Here is a 15,561-nt window from a genome sequence, read left to right on the forward strand (position 1 = left end):
GGATACACAATATAGTAATTTGCTAATTGTACCTTTTAATAATTACTGTAGACACATTGATGAAGGTTTTTTTCTTGTTATCAATTATTACTATAGACATAAAAGATAATGAAAAATGCGTTATAAAAAGTGCAATTGCTTATTTTGTATCATACCCAGTTTCATAAATTACTTTGATGTTCCATATGCATACTTGTCAAATTAAAACACTTTTATTGCCATTTACAATACAAGAAAAGTACATTCTGTAGTTACAATAATTTCGTCTTTAATTTTTTATTTTATAATAATAATAATCTTACGACAAAGGATAAACAAAAGTTTTGAAAACATGTGCTGCTAAAGTCCCTATAAATGAAAATTAATATTTCAGTATATTTTTAATATCATGATTATATCACTGTGTTCATCTTGTAAGAAAACTTAACACTTTAAGCTGTACAGTGAAATATTTATTAATAACTATCTCCTACAAACTATTTTATAAAAGATTTTCATACATGGAAAGATGAAGATTTTTTCAATGACTATTGCTATGAAGATGATTAAATGTATGTACATACTTCAATAATTATACCACAGATTCAACAAGTTTTACGTATGTATGGATCTTTACAAGCTTGTATTACATACATACATTCTCATTGACATACTTCAAAGTACAACTATACACAAGACCTTGCCAATAATGTATGAAGAAAAGTGTTAATACATTTTTTCATTAAAAATCTCTGGTTTGAAGTACTACATGTATGGCATTAATTTCGCTAGACCAAAATTCTTTTCTGCAAGTACAAGACATTACAAAGTCGAACTAGAATAATTCAGTAAGCTATCTTTTCCAAATACTGTACAGTTTTATTGCATATTAAACATTCCCAACAGAATAAAAGCAATATTATATACAGGGTGTTTACACGATTACTAGCCAGCATTTTTCTTGTGAATGGTACGTATACAGAAACAATAACAGAGGAAAAACTTTTATTTTTTTTTAAATATATGACTTTGAAGGATATTGCATGACATTATATTAAGTATCAGCAAAGGTCTAAAGAAAAAATGGCATGTACTATTATATCGGGTATAAAAAGTAATAAAATTTTTTTCTCTTTTATTTTTAAGTCATTTTAAGAATTGATTTTAACATTATTGCATAGTTTCTTTTTATTTATCTACTAAAGACATAGGTTTGCCTTATTATTTGTCATTACTCAATCTATTTATTTGAAGCAAAAAATTCAACGATTCTCAAAATCTCTGCTCTCATTTAAGAGTTTACTTATTTGAAAACAATATCTCTGGAGATACTACTGTTCCTCAATTGTTCTCACTCGCATAATAAATAAAAAAGCTTAATCCCTCAATTGTAATAATTATTAGTGTTAGTTCTTATCTTCCACGAGGGTTCAGTTATCCAAATTATATTTTATTATATTAGTAGCTTAAATGTTATGATTATAGGCTTTTCTTTTATGTCTTACATTCTCTTTTACTATTACAGAAATATCTTCGAAAAATTAATAAAAAATATAGAGTAGTACCTATTTTCTCTCCCAAATAAATTACAGTTTCAGTCGCATGCTATTTTTTTGTGAGGGTCTATTTTTTGCAAGCTTTACTTACTATTTTAATTAAAATAGCTTAGAGTGACAGTAATTGACCCTTGTATCCTATCACTTACAAAAAAATAGTGATTAATGATTGTAAAAACACTCTGTACCTCCAAGTACCAAGAAATATTGACTAAAAAGAATAACTTAGAATGACTATGCCTTCCTCAGATACTACCAACAACTTCCGCCGTTCACAGTCGACCTACGAATTACTCTCCATTCAACTTCTCTTTATCAAAGACCTCATCAATCCCCTGCATACGAACTCCGTTCACCATCTCATAAATATCTCGCTCCGTAAACAACAAACGCGTAGTTCGCCGTGTACGAATTACGCATCCAAGCGAAAGCATTTCACGCGCCTTTTCCACCAATGACATCGCTTGATTTCAAATGACCCTATGCAAAACTACGCTGCCCCCCCACGGACCCAAACGTAATGACGTTTATAGCTGTGCAATTGCTCCAATCCCACGGAGAGCTTCGGTTGGGCCCTTACGCGACGCTTCCTCTATCATGTTTGAATTCTGTGAAAGTGCTTCCGTCTATCGCGTTGTCTTTTGCGACTGAAAGCATTCGCCTACGGAGGACGAGATATATAGTTGAACGTGCGAATCTGCGGTGTTCGACGAAGCGTCTGCAGCGTCGGGGAAGATTTGAAAACAGGAGCTGTCACTTTCGGTTTTTCGCACGCGTCGATCGCAATGGCGGTTGCTTTTAAATTCAACGGTTGGGAATAGCTCCCCTCCGTTGCGTGCGATGTAAAGAAGACGTTTAAAGTTCTCTGATGGTTCATCGATGCTGAGAGTCTTCGATATATTCTGTGAAATTAGAGCTAACGCTGTTGCTGATAGTTTTGGGGATTAGGAAGAGCGTCGGTTTGGATTAAGACAGTACCGTTTACCTTTACAATGGACCCTTTCACTCAGGTAGGTCCCTTCATTTACTTGGGGTGCGGAAATTTTAACGAGGCTTCGTGTTTACGATGCCTGGGGGAATTGCTGTTAGCGTTGCTCTGAAGCGGTGTTGTGTTTAGGATTTTTGTATGTTTTCAGTTTTTTCCAATATGGATTTGTTTACGTCTTATTTTTGGGGGGATATTGTGTATTTACTTTCAGCAGTTTTTATAGTACTCTTACTACAACTTTGTTTTTTTATTATTTTTTGTTAGTTTAGTGAAGTATGATAATGGAGTAAAATCAACTTTTTTATAAATGATTAGAGTAGTGGTTTTAGTAATAATATTAGTTTCCATATTTGGTATTATTGTGAAAGTAATAAAAGAATGGTTTAAATAGCGGATGTTGGAGCGTGCTAGAGCTAGGAGGGAAAAATTAGATACTCAGTTAACGAATGCTGGACATGATGTTAAGAAAAGGCGTAGTCCTTTGAAAGATGCAAATGCTATTTTAGCACAGGCTACAGGTACTAGTACTAAATTTTATTTAATAATTAATAATATTCTTCTATATTAATGTTCTACAACATATTATTTTAATTATGCTTTTTTTTAAATTTAAAGTTATTAAAAATAAAACTCCATCAAAATCTCCTGCCAAAGTGTCAGTGGAAAGTACACCTCCAGTAAAATCTCCAGTAAAATCTCCAAGAAAATCTGTATCTAAAAGTATCAGTAATGAAAACAATGAACAAACAAATAAGGAGAATGGAGAGATTGGGCTATATAATGTGAGGTCAAAGTTACAGAGACTTGGCAAACTATACTCTGGTGAGCTATGTTGTATAGTACACCCACACAAATTCATTCAAACTGGTTTCTTACACTACTCCACATTGATATGTGTATATGTATCTTACACCATGCAAGCCATGCGGAAAGGATAAACACAATAGTCCTGGATGTTTGTTTTGAAACATAATTTTCTGAGCTGCTTCAATTAAGTCTATTAGTTATGTATCTATGATTAGTAAATATTATTTGTGTTTGCTCTAATAATTATGCATCTTGTTGATTGTTCCCATTGATTAACTTTAAAATTGTTAAAAAATACTTTTTTTATCTAGAAATCAGATTTACTAAAATTGTTTAAGAAAAATACAATTACTTTGGTTAATAGATGATAGCAGTAGAGAATTAAGTTCTCCCATACACAGAACAGAAGAGAGATTTAATGCAGAAGAAGAGACTGCTGAAGAGAAGCCATCCAAAAGAGGAGCTAGGCTTGACAGACTAGCAGCCCTTGCTTCTACAATTAATAATTGGGAAGATGATCTCTCACATCCTACTTTGGTAAGTTAACTACAGTGATTTGAAAATATTATGATACTTTAGAAAATTGAGTGATGATCCACACATTATTTTAGGTCAAGCCTGTAGAAAGTAAAGCAGAAAAAATACACGCAAAATTAAATGAGCAAATTAGAAATGTAACAGAGCCACAGCCAAGCACAAGTGGATATAGCAAAGAAAATAAAAATAATAAAGGAGTTAGTCCAAGAAAGGATGATTCATATACCACAAAACAATTAAAATGGGACAAAACTGTACTGGAAACACTGGTAAATACTGTTATAACTTATAAATTTCCATTCTCATATATATGACTAAAGCTTTCAATAGTTTTTCTGTGAAATATAAGTATTGCACATTTTCCTATATGTTCATGTTTACTATAATGAGCCTGTAGAGTGAAACGCATTGCAAATAATTGAGTTGGTTGGGTAAAAATACTATTTACAGGAGGCTCAAGGCTTTAGTCGTACAAAAAGCAATAGTCGCCTTATGTATGATTATAAGGCTTGTTCTCAGGGAAAAGATTCGAGTTCTACAAGTTCATCGCCTAAATATCTTCAACACAATGCAGAGACTAATAGGAGACACGATGAAGATAAAAATAACAAAACAGCAAGGACTCCCTCAAAAGCTGTTATTGAGAAAAATTCTAAAACACCCGAGAAATCGTCGAAAAATACAATGGCAACCACAAGCTCCCGATTAACTCCTAGATTTGGTTTCAATGGTTCTCCAAAAAGTCCAGCTCAATCTAGTCCAGGCTCTGTGTTGAGTAAAGCTTCATTATTTGAATCGAAGAATACAGAAGGCAAAGCAAAAGATCCTGCTCAGATGTCACTTTCTGAAAGAATGGCGCTTTTTGAGAAAAATAAAGGGGAAGCACCTCTGTTGCCAAAGGCGCCACTTACTATGTCCATACCACCGAACAAATTACAAGAGAAGGATAAGAATAGATCACCAGCAGGGCATGCAAACAATGGTGGTACAGTTGAAATATTACAAATTAATTGAGCAAAAAGTGTAAATTATAACAGTTAATGATAATAAAAATTAAATGTGATTTTACATTTTAAGATTTTGTTTTAGGAAAAGATCGGCTTAAGAATGATATCCCTTGTAATTCTGTCAATGCTCAACGAGAAAAGTTTGAGCAGGGTTTAAGCACTCAAGAACTAGAAAATAATATTCTGCGCACTACTCATTTGGAAAGACAGCGGGAGTTGGATATGTTGCGTTCACGATTTAATAGAAATAAAGAAATGGCACAAGCTGCTGCTGGTTCCTGTATCAGAACGAGCGAAAGTAGCGAAGGAAAGTCAAACTCTCCTAAAAATTCTCCAGTTTGTCCAGTGAAACCAACACCTGCTCCTGTAAGTAAAGACTTATTTTCTGCCATATTTACAATGCACATTTTATTAAAGGTAATAAGTATATTATATTATTTCTACGATAGGAACAGTGTGCTCCTCCTCCTCCTCCACCACTACCTCCACAGACGCAATCACAAATTTCTAATGAAAGACAATGTTTAAATCAGAACAAGAATTCTCCAGTCAAACGACAAGGTATATATTAGAATTATATGTTTCGAATATTCATTACAAAATTCCTCATTTTTTGTATTTTAAAGTAGTGGGAAGTCCTCCAAAACCACAACAAATAAAAACATGTGATATCAAACGTATTCGTGTTGCTCCGCCTAAACCTGGCAATCTTTACCCTAATCTGTCTGAGATTGAGAACACGACGGAAACGGAAACAGATACAGAATACACTGTTAATAGTACAGAAGCAGAAACAGCTACTTTGGACGAGAGAACTGATACTGAAACTGGAACAGAAGCTGAATACTATGTGCAAGTAAGATAACGAGGAAAAAATAAATAAAATACTTTTAGTTATTTCTATTATTTTTTGTGTTATTGTTTGTATATAGGACGATGAAACTGAAGTTGGAAGTGATGAAGAAACTGATGAAGTAAACACTAGTCTTGGCAGAAGCATTTTACGTGCAGTAAATGAACAAGCATTTCTAAATAAAAAGGTATATACAAGTTTTACAAAAATAAATATATGTTTCTTTATTATTCGCTGTCTTGTTAGTCTAATACTCAATTCATACTATTACAGAGATCAATTGATCCAGATCCAGACAGCACAACATCCGATATTTCAGTTTTGGATGAAATGGACGAGTACTTAGATGAATGCCTTGCCTTGCAAGAGGCACATGCTGCGAATGGAATAACGGAAGAAGGACCAACTCCACCTAAACTAAATAAAGGTGGTAAAAGTCCATCGACTGCATCGACAAGCTTCAAATACAAAGAAGGGTAACGAATAAAAATAATAATAAGAATAATAAAGATATATATTTAATATTTAAATTAAAATTACCTATTTTTTCTCAGAATATCGTATCGTTCACCCGTTAAGAAAGTTTCTCCAGCATCTCCCAGAAAGGTTGAGACTTATGTCGTCGATGGTGATAACTGTATGCCGCTAATGCACAGTGTCAGCTTTTATAGACGGCAACAATCTCAAGTAAGCTAAATGAACGTTACAATTTTTTAGGTACACAAACTTAAAGTTCAGTATTATTATATAAACCAATTTCAGACACCAAAAACGCCAGTACGTATAATATCAAGAACCCAAGAACCGTCTGACAGCACTCCCGACCCTGTGAAACTTGATGCTAAGAATGAAGCCATTTTGGTGCAAGAAAAAGTGAAGCGTCTGTTAGATGAAGTGTGCAAACAGCAGACAATTATTGGTCAAGCTAGTCAAGCATTGAATTTATGTACCTCCACTGTAGAGTTCAATGATTCGAGGGAGCAAGTAGAAGGAGAGAGATTGCTGCTCGTTGCCAGTAAGTTTTATACATATAAAACCATCTTGATTTATGTATTACTTACCTGTATGCGAATTTTATATTATAGCTCATAGGCGACAAGCTGCATTAAACGAAGTCCAACGATTGAAAGTAGAAGGTACATTGAGACCTGTTTCTCCTGGATCACCAGAAGTACGAGAAAGTGGTTCTTTAACAGTCTCTGCTATTACTTTGCCCCTTAAACGAGAATATTACCGTAATATCGGTATAAGTAAGGGTAATAATAAATGGAATAGTAAATTAATACAGTATTAGACGAATATTCAATAAAATAAATATGTTACAGATACATGCCTCCATTTCGTTTGTCTAATGCGACATTTAGAAGAAATAGTTGCCACTCCAGTGGTGGTAGCAGAGCCTGGCGATTCGTGCCTTCGATTTCCCTCGACGCTTAAATTACACGATTTATATAATGATTTTAAAATTACTGTCGAGATATATTCGCTTCAGACGCAACCTGAGATTTTACCACATGAGATTAAGTATCACATTAATAATGGTAATGGATGTAATGGAAATAACAATAATGTTAATAAAAAAGTAAGTATATGTTTTACATATTTATTGTGGTATATAGTAGTCTCGTGTAGCTTTGCTGAATGTTTAAATATATGTTGCAGTTAGTAAATAGAACTCCTAAGAAGCTCCTGAAACAAGAGAGTCGATTAATCATGCCAAACGTACAAAGCCCAGCTGGACCAACAGCTGTTCGATCTCCAGCTTTCCAGTTATCTGGCTACGTTATTTTTAGCCTGAAAGAAGTGCATAGACAACAGTTTACGTTAAATAAGGTAAATACAATAAACAATTATTTAAAAGTACTAGTAAAAAGGGTTTTTTTATTTATTTTTTTATCATCCATAGGTACCATCACATTCTCCATTAGAAGGTCGATTACAAATGCATGTGTCCTGCGAGCTTTCGGTATCAGTTGAACACAGAGGATTTCTAACAATGTTTGAAGACGTTTCTGGATTCGGTGCTTGGCATCGTAGGTGGTGTTTACTTAAGGGATCTACCTTATCCTACTGGAAATATCCAGATGACGAACGAAAGAAAACACCTATTGGAAGTTTAGATTTGCAAGGTAACACATTTTTTAAAATTGTTAATCACACTCATAGTAGAGATTGTATCATCTACTTCTGTCCTTTGTAGGTATTTCTACAACCAATGTAGGACTAGTTTCCCGAGATATATGTGCGCGTCCTAATACCTTCCTCCTCGAAACTACAAGAGCTACAGAGCCTGGGGACACTGAGAGTTTGATTATGATTAGAAATGGACCTACGACGACTATTAGGTAAGTATTACAATTGAGTTTATTTAGGAAATATAGGAATATAGAATTATCTTTCAATTATGAATTATTTCTAGGCATCTTTTATCAGCTGACACAAAAGAGGACAGATTAGAATGGTGTTCGAAACTTAATAAGACATTGAATTTGATACATGCTTGGGGAGGAACTTCAACATTATCGTAATCTAATTAATATGGACAGGTATAATAAGCGTACTAAAGTACGCTTACCTACTGATATGCGTATGAACTTTGTGTACGCAGCGTATGTCTATGTTAATAGTTGCAATTGAAATTTAATTTGACACATAATATAAAAATTCATATCTTGAATATTTGAAATTATGGAAGGAAGACTTTTCTTTGGAACGTGGTAATATAAGTGGTATTATCATGGAGTACATCGTATTATAATTTACTAATGACAAAAGAAACAGAAAACGTTTTAAAAAAAATCTATTTAACTATTTCTGTTTTCGTAACTGAGGAATAATTTTGTAATGAACTCAATATATTTAAATATGAAGAATTAAGTATAGATACACAATATTTTATAGATTTCTATAAAGATAATAATTTTAAAATATGTATGCATTTGTTAGAATGCATTATAATGAATTGATGTAGCCACAATGTTAAACTTTAGTATGATTAAAACCTTTTAGGTCAGTAGGCTGCACATATTTTTAATTACAGTCCCGACCATATGTTTTTGTAGTAAATTTTACTATATTACGAAAAATATTGTAAATACGAAAATAGTATCTACATCAGAACAATATATCAATACATATAAGTACATATACAAATACCTGTACACAACTAGTTTTATCATACCTATAACATTACAGCTCTGGAACTTTGTAGTGATAAGAATTTTACTTTTCTACTTTTCTATATCCAAATTTTGTTATATATTATTGACGTTAAAATCTTTGAAATAAAAAGTGTACAAAAGCTGTGTCCAGTCTATTTTTCATTACATACAGTTTGTATACTTACCACGTATGTGAATGTCTACTAAAGGAATATTTAAATTCTATAAACTGGTTTTTAATATACATTTATTTGCATGATTGATGTTTCATACGTACATAATACATGTGTAAAAAAAAAAGAAATATTACTCATATTCGCGCGAATTTTCAAACGCGCTAATGAGTGCTTCGTCGTCGCCTCTCTTAGAATAAATTCAGTGGAACTTCTGTCTCTTGTTCAAAATGTTTTTAGTGTTTCAGAACTGAGTATGTAGTTCTAGTTATATTTCCACATTGGCACGCGTTTCACATTGTGTATTATAAATTACACGAGACCACGATGTCTATACCAATATTTTTTTAATGAAAATTATTTGTACACACAGCGTACGAATAACTTTTCAAAGTAACTAACTTTTTACAATAAATTTAAGAAGTCACTAGAAACTTAATCAATTCTCAATTCTTTTTACAATTTTCATGACTCGTGCTCGTGTACTTAACAAAAAAGCTACTTCGTTGCAGTCAACTGCAATTCTGGTAGAAAATACTGCAAGTTCCATAACTAGAAATTTTTTCTTTTCTTTTTCAGGAAAGATATTCTACATGCCATTGGGATACTGTACGTAGTATATTCATTTCTAGCACTTACAGTGTTTTCTATGAGTACTTCTTTTTATTATCGGTGATTTCAGCTTACGTTGCAGATGCAATATTTGAAGAAAAAGTAGAAATCGAATGTATTCTAGCAATGAAAACAAGTGAGCAAATCGATCGCCTCTAGGCAATCTGTACTTTCGAGGACGATTACATTTATGAGTCAGTGAACCACGTGCCTCATGATTTCAAGAGTATTATACAATAATAATTCTAATGCACTTGTGTCGATATGTCTCGATGGTCAGGAAATCCTAGGTAACGCAAGTAGCGCAGAACTTAAGCTTTCAGGGTAGCTTATTTCGAAATGAGATTGATAGTAGGGTGGAATCCATCCTTGTCAGCTTTATAGTCGACCCTTCAACAAAGTGCCCTCATTTAATATTGTCATTTATACAGGGTGTCTGTTTTAACTGAATAAAGTTTAGTATATTTTAAGGAAGTGATGCTATGAAAAATATGTTTTTATGAAACTTATAATTCTTTGGTTTTTATAAAAGTTCTTTGTTTGCTATGAAAGTGGTAAAAATCCATTTTTTCTAAATTATTTTTTACGAATTAGTGTTTTTATTAATATATAAATACCTGTAAGTGTGACCATCAGGTGATGTGAATTGGAAGCTACCAGTAACGTCGAGGGATTCATCGTCAGTACCCTCGTTCTTTAACTCCGCAGTCTCTTCCCTCTTTTGACCATCGCTCTGCTCGTAACTAAAGTGATATCCACCCACGCCGATATTGTTGTTTTCCTCTTGCTTTAGGATCGTGATTTCATTCGGGTTTCCCTGGGGTGCTGCGAGAGCTCCCACTATCGCTGCCACGAAGATGAAGATCTGCACAGAAAGATCGTCCATCGACTTGTTACTTTAGTTTTACAAACTCAACTCAATCTTAAATATTTCTTATCTTTATCTCAATTTTAGAGGCCATTCGAACAGATCTTATTATTAAATTGGTAATAAATTTCGGAGCTGTGATATTGAAGGAATTTGCATGAACATCCGTAGTCTAATGATAGAAGTTATAAATACCCATGTACATAAATTAAGTTGAAGCATTCTTTTATACGCCACTATATCTCACCCCAAATCTTTTACATATCATTTGAAATATTCGAGCAGATTCTACAATTCTAAATTAATAACAAACTTCGGAGTAGCAGTAGCAAAAAACGATCAATTTATCTCCCTCAAAATATATACACCCGTAGCAATAATCGATACGAAACATTCCATCAAGAATTACCCTAATTTTCAAATACAAAATTTACAGAAGATTAAAGAAATGTCCGACTCTGTCGGGATCGTTCGCGGAACATTTATGATTTATCATCGGGTGCGTGTAACATCGCGCACGCACAAATGTCACAGTTCTCTTCACTTTCACTGTTACGTAAAATTTTTCGGAGTCTGGCGATGAGTCCCTCAGCCGAAATCCTCCGTCCCTCCCTCTTTGATGCGTGCAAACGACCACGCGATGACGATGCAGGCTCGTCTCCTTTTCCTATGGCCTTTTTGTCTCGGACATTTCGCGGAACCCACCGTTTTCATTGCGAGGACTCCTCCTGTGAACGATCTGTGGCCCTTCGTCCTTAAACGTCGGCTAATACGTGATACCAAGGATCCACGGTGCATCAGCCTTTATATACTCGGAAAATGACGAGCATTGCATCCCCACCTGCATTAGGATCCCCGGAGATTCATGGATGAGTCTCTCCCCTAGCCTACCTAGGATGCATCCGCGAGCAGTGTCCCCTCTTCGAAGTCTGCATCGGTGCTGCAGCTTCGATTGGTACTTGTTCGCTGCTTCCTAGATGCACTGGTGCTGTCTCGATAAAAGTTCGATGATACAGTCATGTTTCTTTGGGATTATTTTTCCACTTCACCTGGTCCTAGATTCTGAAGAGATATGTTCAAATTTTTAGTGCAGGTATATATTGATCCTAAAGACGAGTTTTATGTTTTTGTATTTTATAAGCTCCAAACTAATTTTAAGTCAGAAGCTGTATTGAGATAATAGTGTACGAGGTTTGGTTAAAAGGTTTTTATTTGTGTCAAAAAATAGGTGGCTTCTTCTGCAATGTTGATATGGTGTCCTTCAAAGTAGTCTTCCATTGGATATTATATACTTATGTCAGCGTCATTAATTTTTTTTGCACTCTGTGAAAATAGCTTCTAAAATTGGTCCCAAGTGACTATATAATTAGTGACTAGTAGAGGACTAGTGTGAATCTGTAGTAGTGCGACCATGTAAAAATGAGTATCTCTTATTTCTGTAGGAAAGTATTTCTGTGAAGAATGCAGAGAATTATGGTCCTTTTCAAACTTAAATCTAACAATGGAAAAGGAGAGTGGTGTCGATGATGGCGCAGATTGAAGCACGACTAGCTATAGCGCAATAGATAACTTCAATGATCGTGGTTTCGAATCACGTTTGAACCTGGTGACCCTTTCTCTCGTGCATCTACGAAAACTTTAAACAGAATATGATGAGTCTAAACAGAGTAAGTTTCGTCAATTGCTTATGGTTGTTCTAGATAATTCATGTTGATATTATCTACAAGTTATCTAAATACTTGTGTGTTACAATGAGTGAGTTAGAAGCGTCGTGACCTCTCTTCTGCTTTGTCCTTGACTCACTTTTTCTGACAAAAGATGACAGTCGCCTGTTTTGTGTGCGATGGATGGAACTTTGGCAAGGATGGGGAACTTCCTCGAGATTATGACTCCGTGCAGCTATGTCAGTCCTGGAGAGCCCTTGCAATTGATTTCTGAGTCACCCTTCGGGAATCCCGAGCGTTTATTGCACCCTAAATCTACAGGAATCTACAGAAATCTACAGTTTATATACCTCTTTTTGGAGCTTTACTACCTAATGAACAATAAAATCCCATGATTTGGGAATAGAAAATGTTCCACGACTGTACTGTGACTCATAAAATTACTAACAACTAATAATACGAAATGGTTTCTTAGTTTCTTTCTCCCCAGACCGCTCAGTAATTCAAAAATTTATATTTCAGTAGCTATCTGAAATTTGCCAAAAAACACCAGCTAATTTATTTCTCTCATCAAAATGATCTTTCTCTTTAAAAAACATAAATTCATCCTGTTGGGCATTGCCTACGATATACCTGAATAAACAACGCCGTTAATTAAATTATGCAAAACTATTTTTTATAGAGCGCTATTAAGAATCCAACCCTGAAAAATACGTCGTTTAATGGAATGTTTATTTTCGCTTATCAGATATCTTCAGCCAAAATGGCATTCGTGCACTTGCTAACAGTACCATTCAGGCATTACGACCAAGGTGGACTTCGCTGTAGGAAGTTCGTCAGCAATGCCAAGGACTTCTCGTCTCTATACAGAGACGATTGTTTCTGTTCTCGCAATATGTGTCTAGTTGTGTCAAGTTCACCTACGTTTAGATCACAATAACGTCGTAATCCGTGCAAATGTAATTACACCCGAGAGAATCCTTCCTCAGGCATGAGATAGAGATAACTGTAGAGCTGTAGTTATTCACACTTTAACGAGGTATGATGGTGTATATACATTACTTTGTCAATTTTAGAAAATGATTATATACTTAATAGAATTTTAGCAGGAAACGTGGGTGTTAAAAAAGGTGCACGATTGTGTGGGTTAAACTTGAAGATGGAAAACTGAATTTCAGTAACATCAAAATGCCCAGAATTAGTGGTATATCTTAAACATAGGACCCTTAAGTAATGGTAAGTTTCTTGAGCTGAGTTCAGCCATTGTTTTCATAAAAACTAGAAAAATACACTATAAGTACATACATGGATATGACTTAAATGCAAAACAAATTAATGCGAATGTAAAGATATTAAATCGACATATCCCCTAATAAATTTTAAAATAGAAAATTTCTACTATGACATGTGTCTCAGGTGAAGCAGTAGTAACGCTACAGTAAAAAGCTCAGCTGAAATTGTTAATACTGCTCAAGCTATGAGCACCCTGTTACACGATATGTACAGTATCCAGCAGTTTTAACAGTCAGCTAATTTCAGACACCAGACTAGAGAGTACCCCAGTCATGGTAGAATGTCTGGGCATCACTGGTCTTCATCCAAAGCTAGTCATCAAACAGTACCATCTTCTTCCTCGGGCCCTGATTCGCCCACGCGCAAAGGCGTAGAATCTTGGACCACCTGTCCTCGCGTGCTCGAATGTGAAAGCCGAATCTGTAATCTACGTAACGAAGGATTCCAACCCCATCGTTTCGTTTCTTCGAGCCTCGAGGCGACGTTACACGCGGTCGAGCGTCCTTGGTAATTGTGACATTTGGTTTTCTCGGTGTGTTGTACGCGCCGAGAGGAGCCGAGGAAAGTTGGTGACGTAACAGCCGGTGACCTTGCCATTTCAGAAGATGCGCTACGCGAACGAAGACGACACCGTGAACGCTCGCGGCTACCGCGTCTCTTCAGGCGTCTTCTCTGCTCCCTTCCTTTCCCTTCACTTCTTTTTCTCGTCCCATGATCGGCGTCGCGCGTCGGGAGGGATCCGAAATCTGTGCCTCTCTGTCACCCTGTCGTTCTTCTTCCTCTTCTACCTAGGAAAGCAAACGCGTGTCACGATTCCGTACACCATAAACGGCGAGCCTCACAATTCTGCCACGATTATGCAAGGATCGCGAAGACGAGGACTCCTACGACCGGTCGCACGTTTGACGCGAAGGGGATTCGATAGTTTTTCTTTGGGTCTGTTTGGTAAAACGGTGAGAATAGAGTAGAGACGTTCGTTTCTTCTGTTCTTCATTTGGAGGAATTTTGGGAGAGGGAGGCTAGTAGCCTGGTAGTAGGATAGTTGTAGGTGAATAGAACTTGCTGTGAGAAGTATTGAACTGCAGATCTTATTTTTTATATAGACGGGACTTTTCTTGAAGATTCTCTTTTCCACAATTCTCTCAATCCGACTCTGTAAAAATGATTTATTATTTGGGGAATGGGACTTAAGTTATTAGTAAGGAATTTGTTTGGCTATACTTACTGTTTTCAAGTTTAGAACTTAGTAGTACTTAAATTTCTATTTAAATAGTAAAGTCTAGTGACTCTTAATAACGATATACTTTCTCATTCTGTTACCTAAAAAAATTGAAAGAAATGAAGAAACTAGAAAAGAAAAAATATTGAAGAAATGAAGGAAATAAGAAACCTTAAAGAAACAAAAAAAAATAATAAAGCTACTTTATTAATTTATGTATAATTTAAAGTTGCATCCGACACCTCCTGTCTCCCCTAATCAGCAATACACACTGTCATCAAAATCGCACCTTAGTTAGAATAGAAACCTCCCAAGGCTGTGTCACCAAGGAATGATTGATATTTGACAATTTTTTTATCCGCAAAGAAAACAAATGTGCACAACGTGATACCAGTGTCATAGATAAAAACAGCATTGACGCGATTGTTTTCGTCTTTATGCACAGATGATCAACAATTTGCAATTCTAGAGGAGACTGCCGACCATCTTCACGTACTACGATGACTGCTCGTATCAGTACTAAAAGCTGTTCCACGTAAAAGGATTTTGAGATTAATGAGATCCATGGTAAAGTGAAAACCTCGTAAAGAGGTGCACTTCTAAATGTCAGTAAATGATACTTCTACGCATTTTCGTGTAAACGATCGGCCACTCTTTTAATGGTATTTATAGATCCGTAAATGACGTTACGAGTGTCGTATAAGAGCATGTGCAACCAACTTTCCAAAGCTCAGAAATAGTGTTATGTATCCAGAATTATTTTCTATTGACACACGTATTATTTCTCAAACTAAAAATAAAGAACTGTGATCAAGGAACAAAGTAACATTATCTCGATCTTTCC

The 15,561-nt window shown here is 35.2% G+C and overlaps 2 protein-coding genes across 2 annotated transcripts; one reads left to right on the forward strand and one right to left on the reverse strand.

The window, feature by feature from the left end:
* Positions 1–2,527: 2,527 nt before the first annotated feature.
* Positions 2,528–8,936, forward strand: LOC143189032 (anillin). Its single transcript, XM_076393644.1, has 19 exons — positions 2,528–2,545; positions 2,915–3,041; positions 3,139–3,345; positions 3,695–3,867; positions 3,942–4,136; positions 4,318–4,852; positions 4,957–5,240; positions 5,324–5,435; positions 5,501–5,730; positions 5,807–5,914; positions 6,001–6,203; positions 6,282–6,414; positions 6,490–6,742; positions 6,813–6,977; positions 7,053–7,309; positions 7,390–7,560; positions 7,634–7,856; positions 7,928–8,072; positions 8,147–8,936. Exons 1-19 carry the CDS (start codon positions 2,528–2,530, stop codon positions 8,253–8,255), a joined length of 3,648 nt encoding a protein of 1,215 aa, XP_076249759.1. The 3' UTR covers positions 8,256–8,936.
* Positions 8,937–9,118: 182 nt separating this feature from the next.
* Positions 9,119–11,326, reverse strand: Cpr28 (cuticular protein 28). The gene is made up of 3 exons (XM_076393285.1): positions 11,247–11,326; positions 10,291–10,538; positions 9,119–10,063 (listed from the first exon to the last, which is right to left on the reverse strand). Exons 1-3 carry the CDS (start codon positions 11,253–11,255, stop codon positions 10,003–10,005), a joined length of 318 nt encoding a protein of 105 aa, XP_076249400.1. The 5' UTR covers positions 11,256–11,326; the 3' UTR covers positions 9,119–10,002.
* Between the last annotated feature and the right edge of the window lie 4,235 nt (positions 11,327–15,561).

This window comes from Calliopsis andreniformis, chromosome 3 (assembly GCF_051401765.1).
Source record: "Calliopsis andreniformis isolate RMS-2024a chromosome 3, iyCalAndr_principal, whole genome shotgun sequence".
Classification (NCBI taxonomy): domain Eukaryota; kingdom Metazoa; phylum Arthropoda; class Insecta; order Hymenoptera; family Andrenidae; genus Calliopsis; species Calliopsis andreniformis.

Excerpts from the sequence above, each read along its gene's own strand:
- LOC143189032 (XM_076393644.1), top strand. Across the intron at positions 3,346-3,694 it reads ACTTGGCAAACTATACTCTG|ATGATAGCAGTAGAGAATTA; the intron begins GTGAGCTATGTT and ends TTTGGTTAATAG. Across the intron at positions 5,241-5,323 it reads TGAAACCAACACCTGCTCCT|GAACAGTGTGCTCCTCCTCC; the intron begins GTAAGTAAAGAC and ends TTTCTACGATAG.
- Cpr28 (XM_076393285.1), bottom strand. Across the intron at positions 10,064-10,290 it reads CCTGATGGTCACACTTACAG|GGTCGACTATAAAGCTGACA; the intron begins GTATTTATATAT and ends ACTTTGTTGAAG.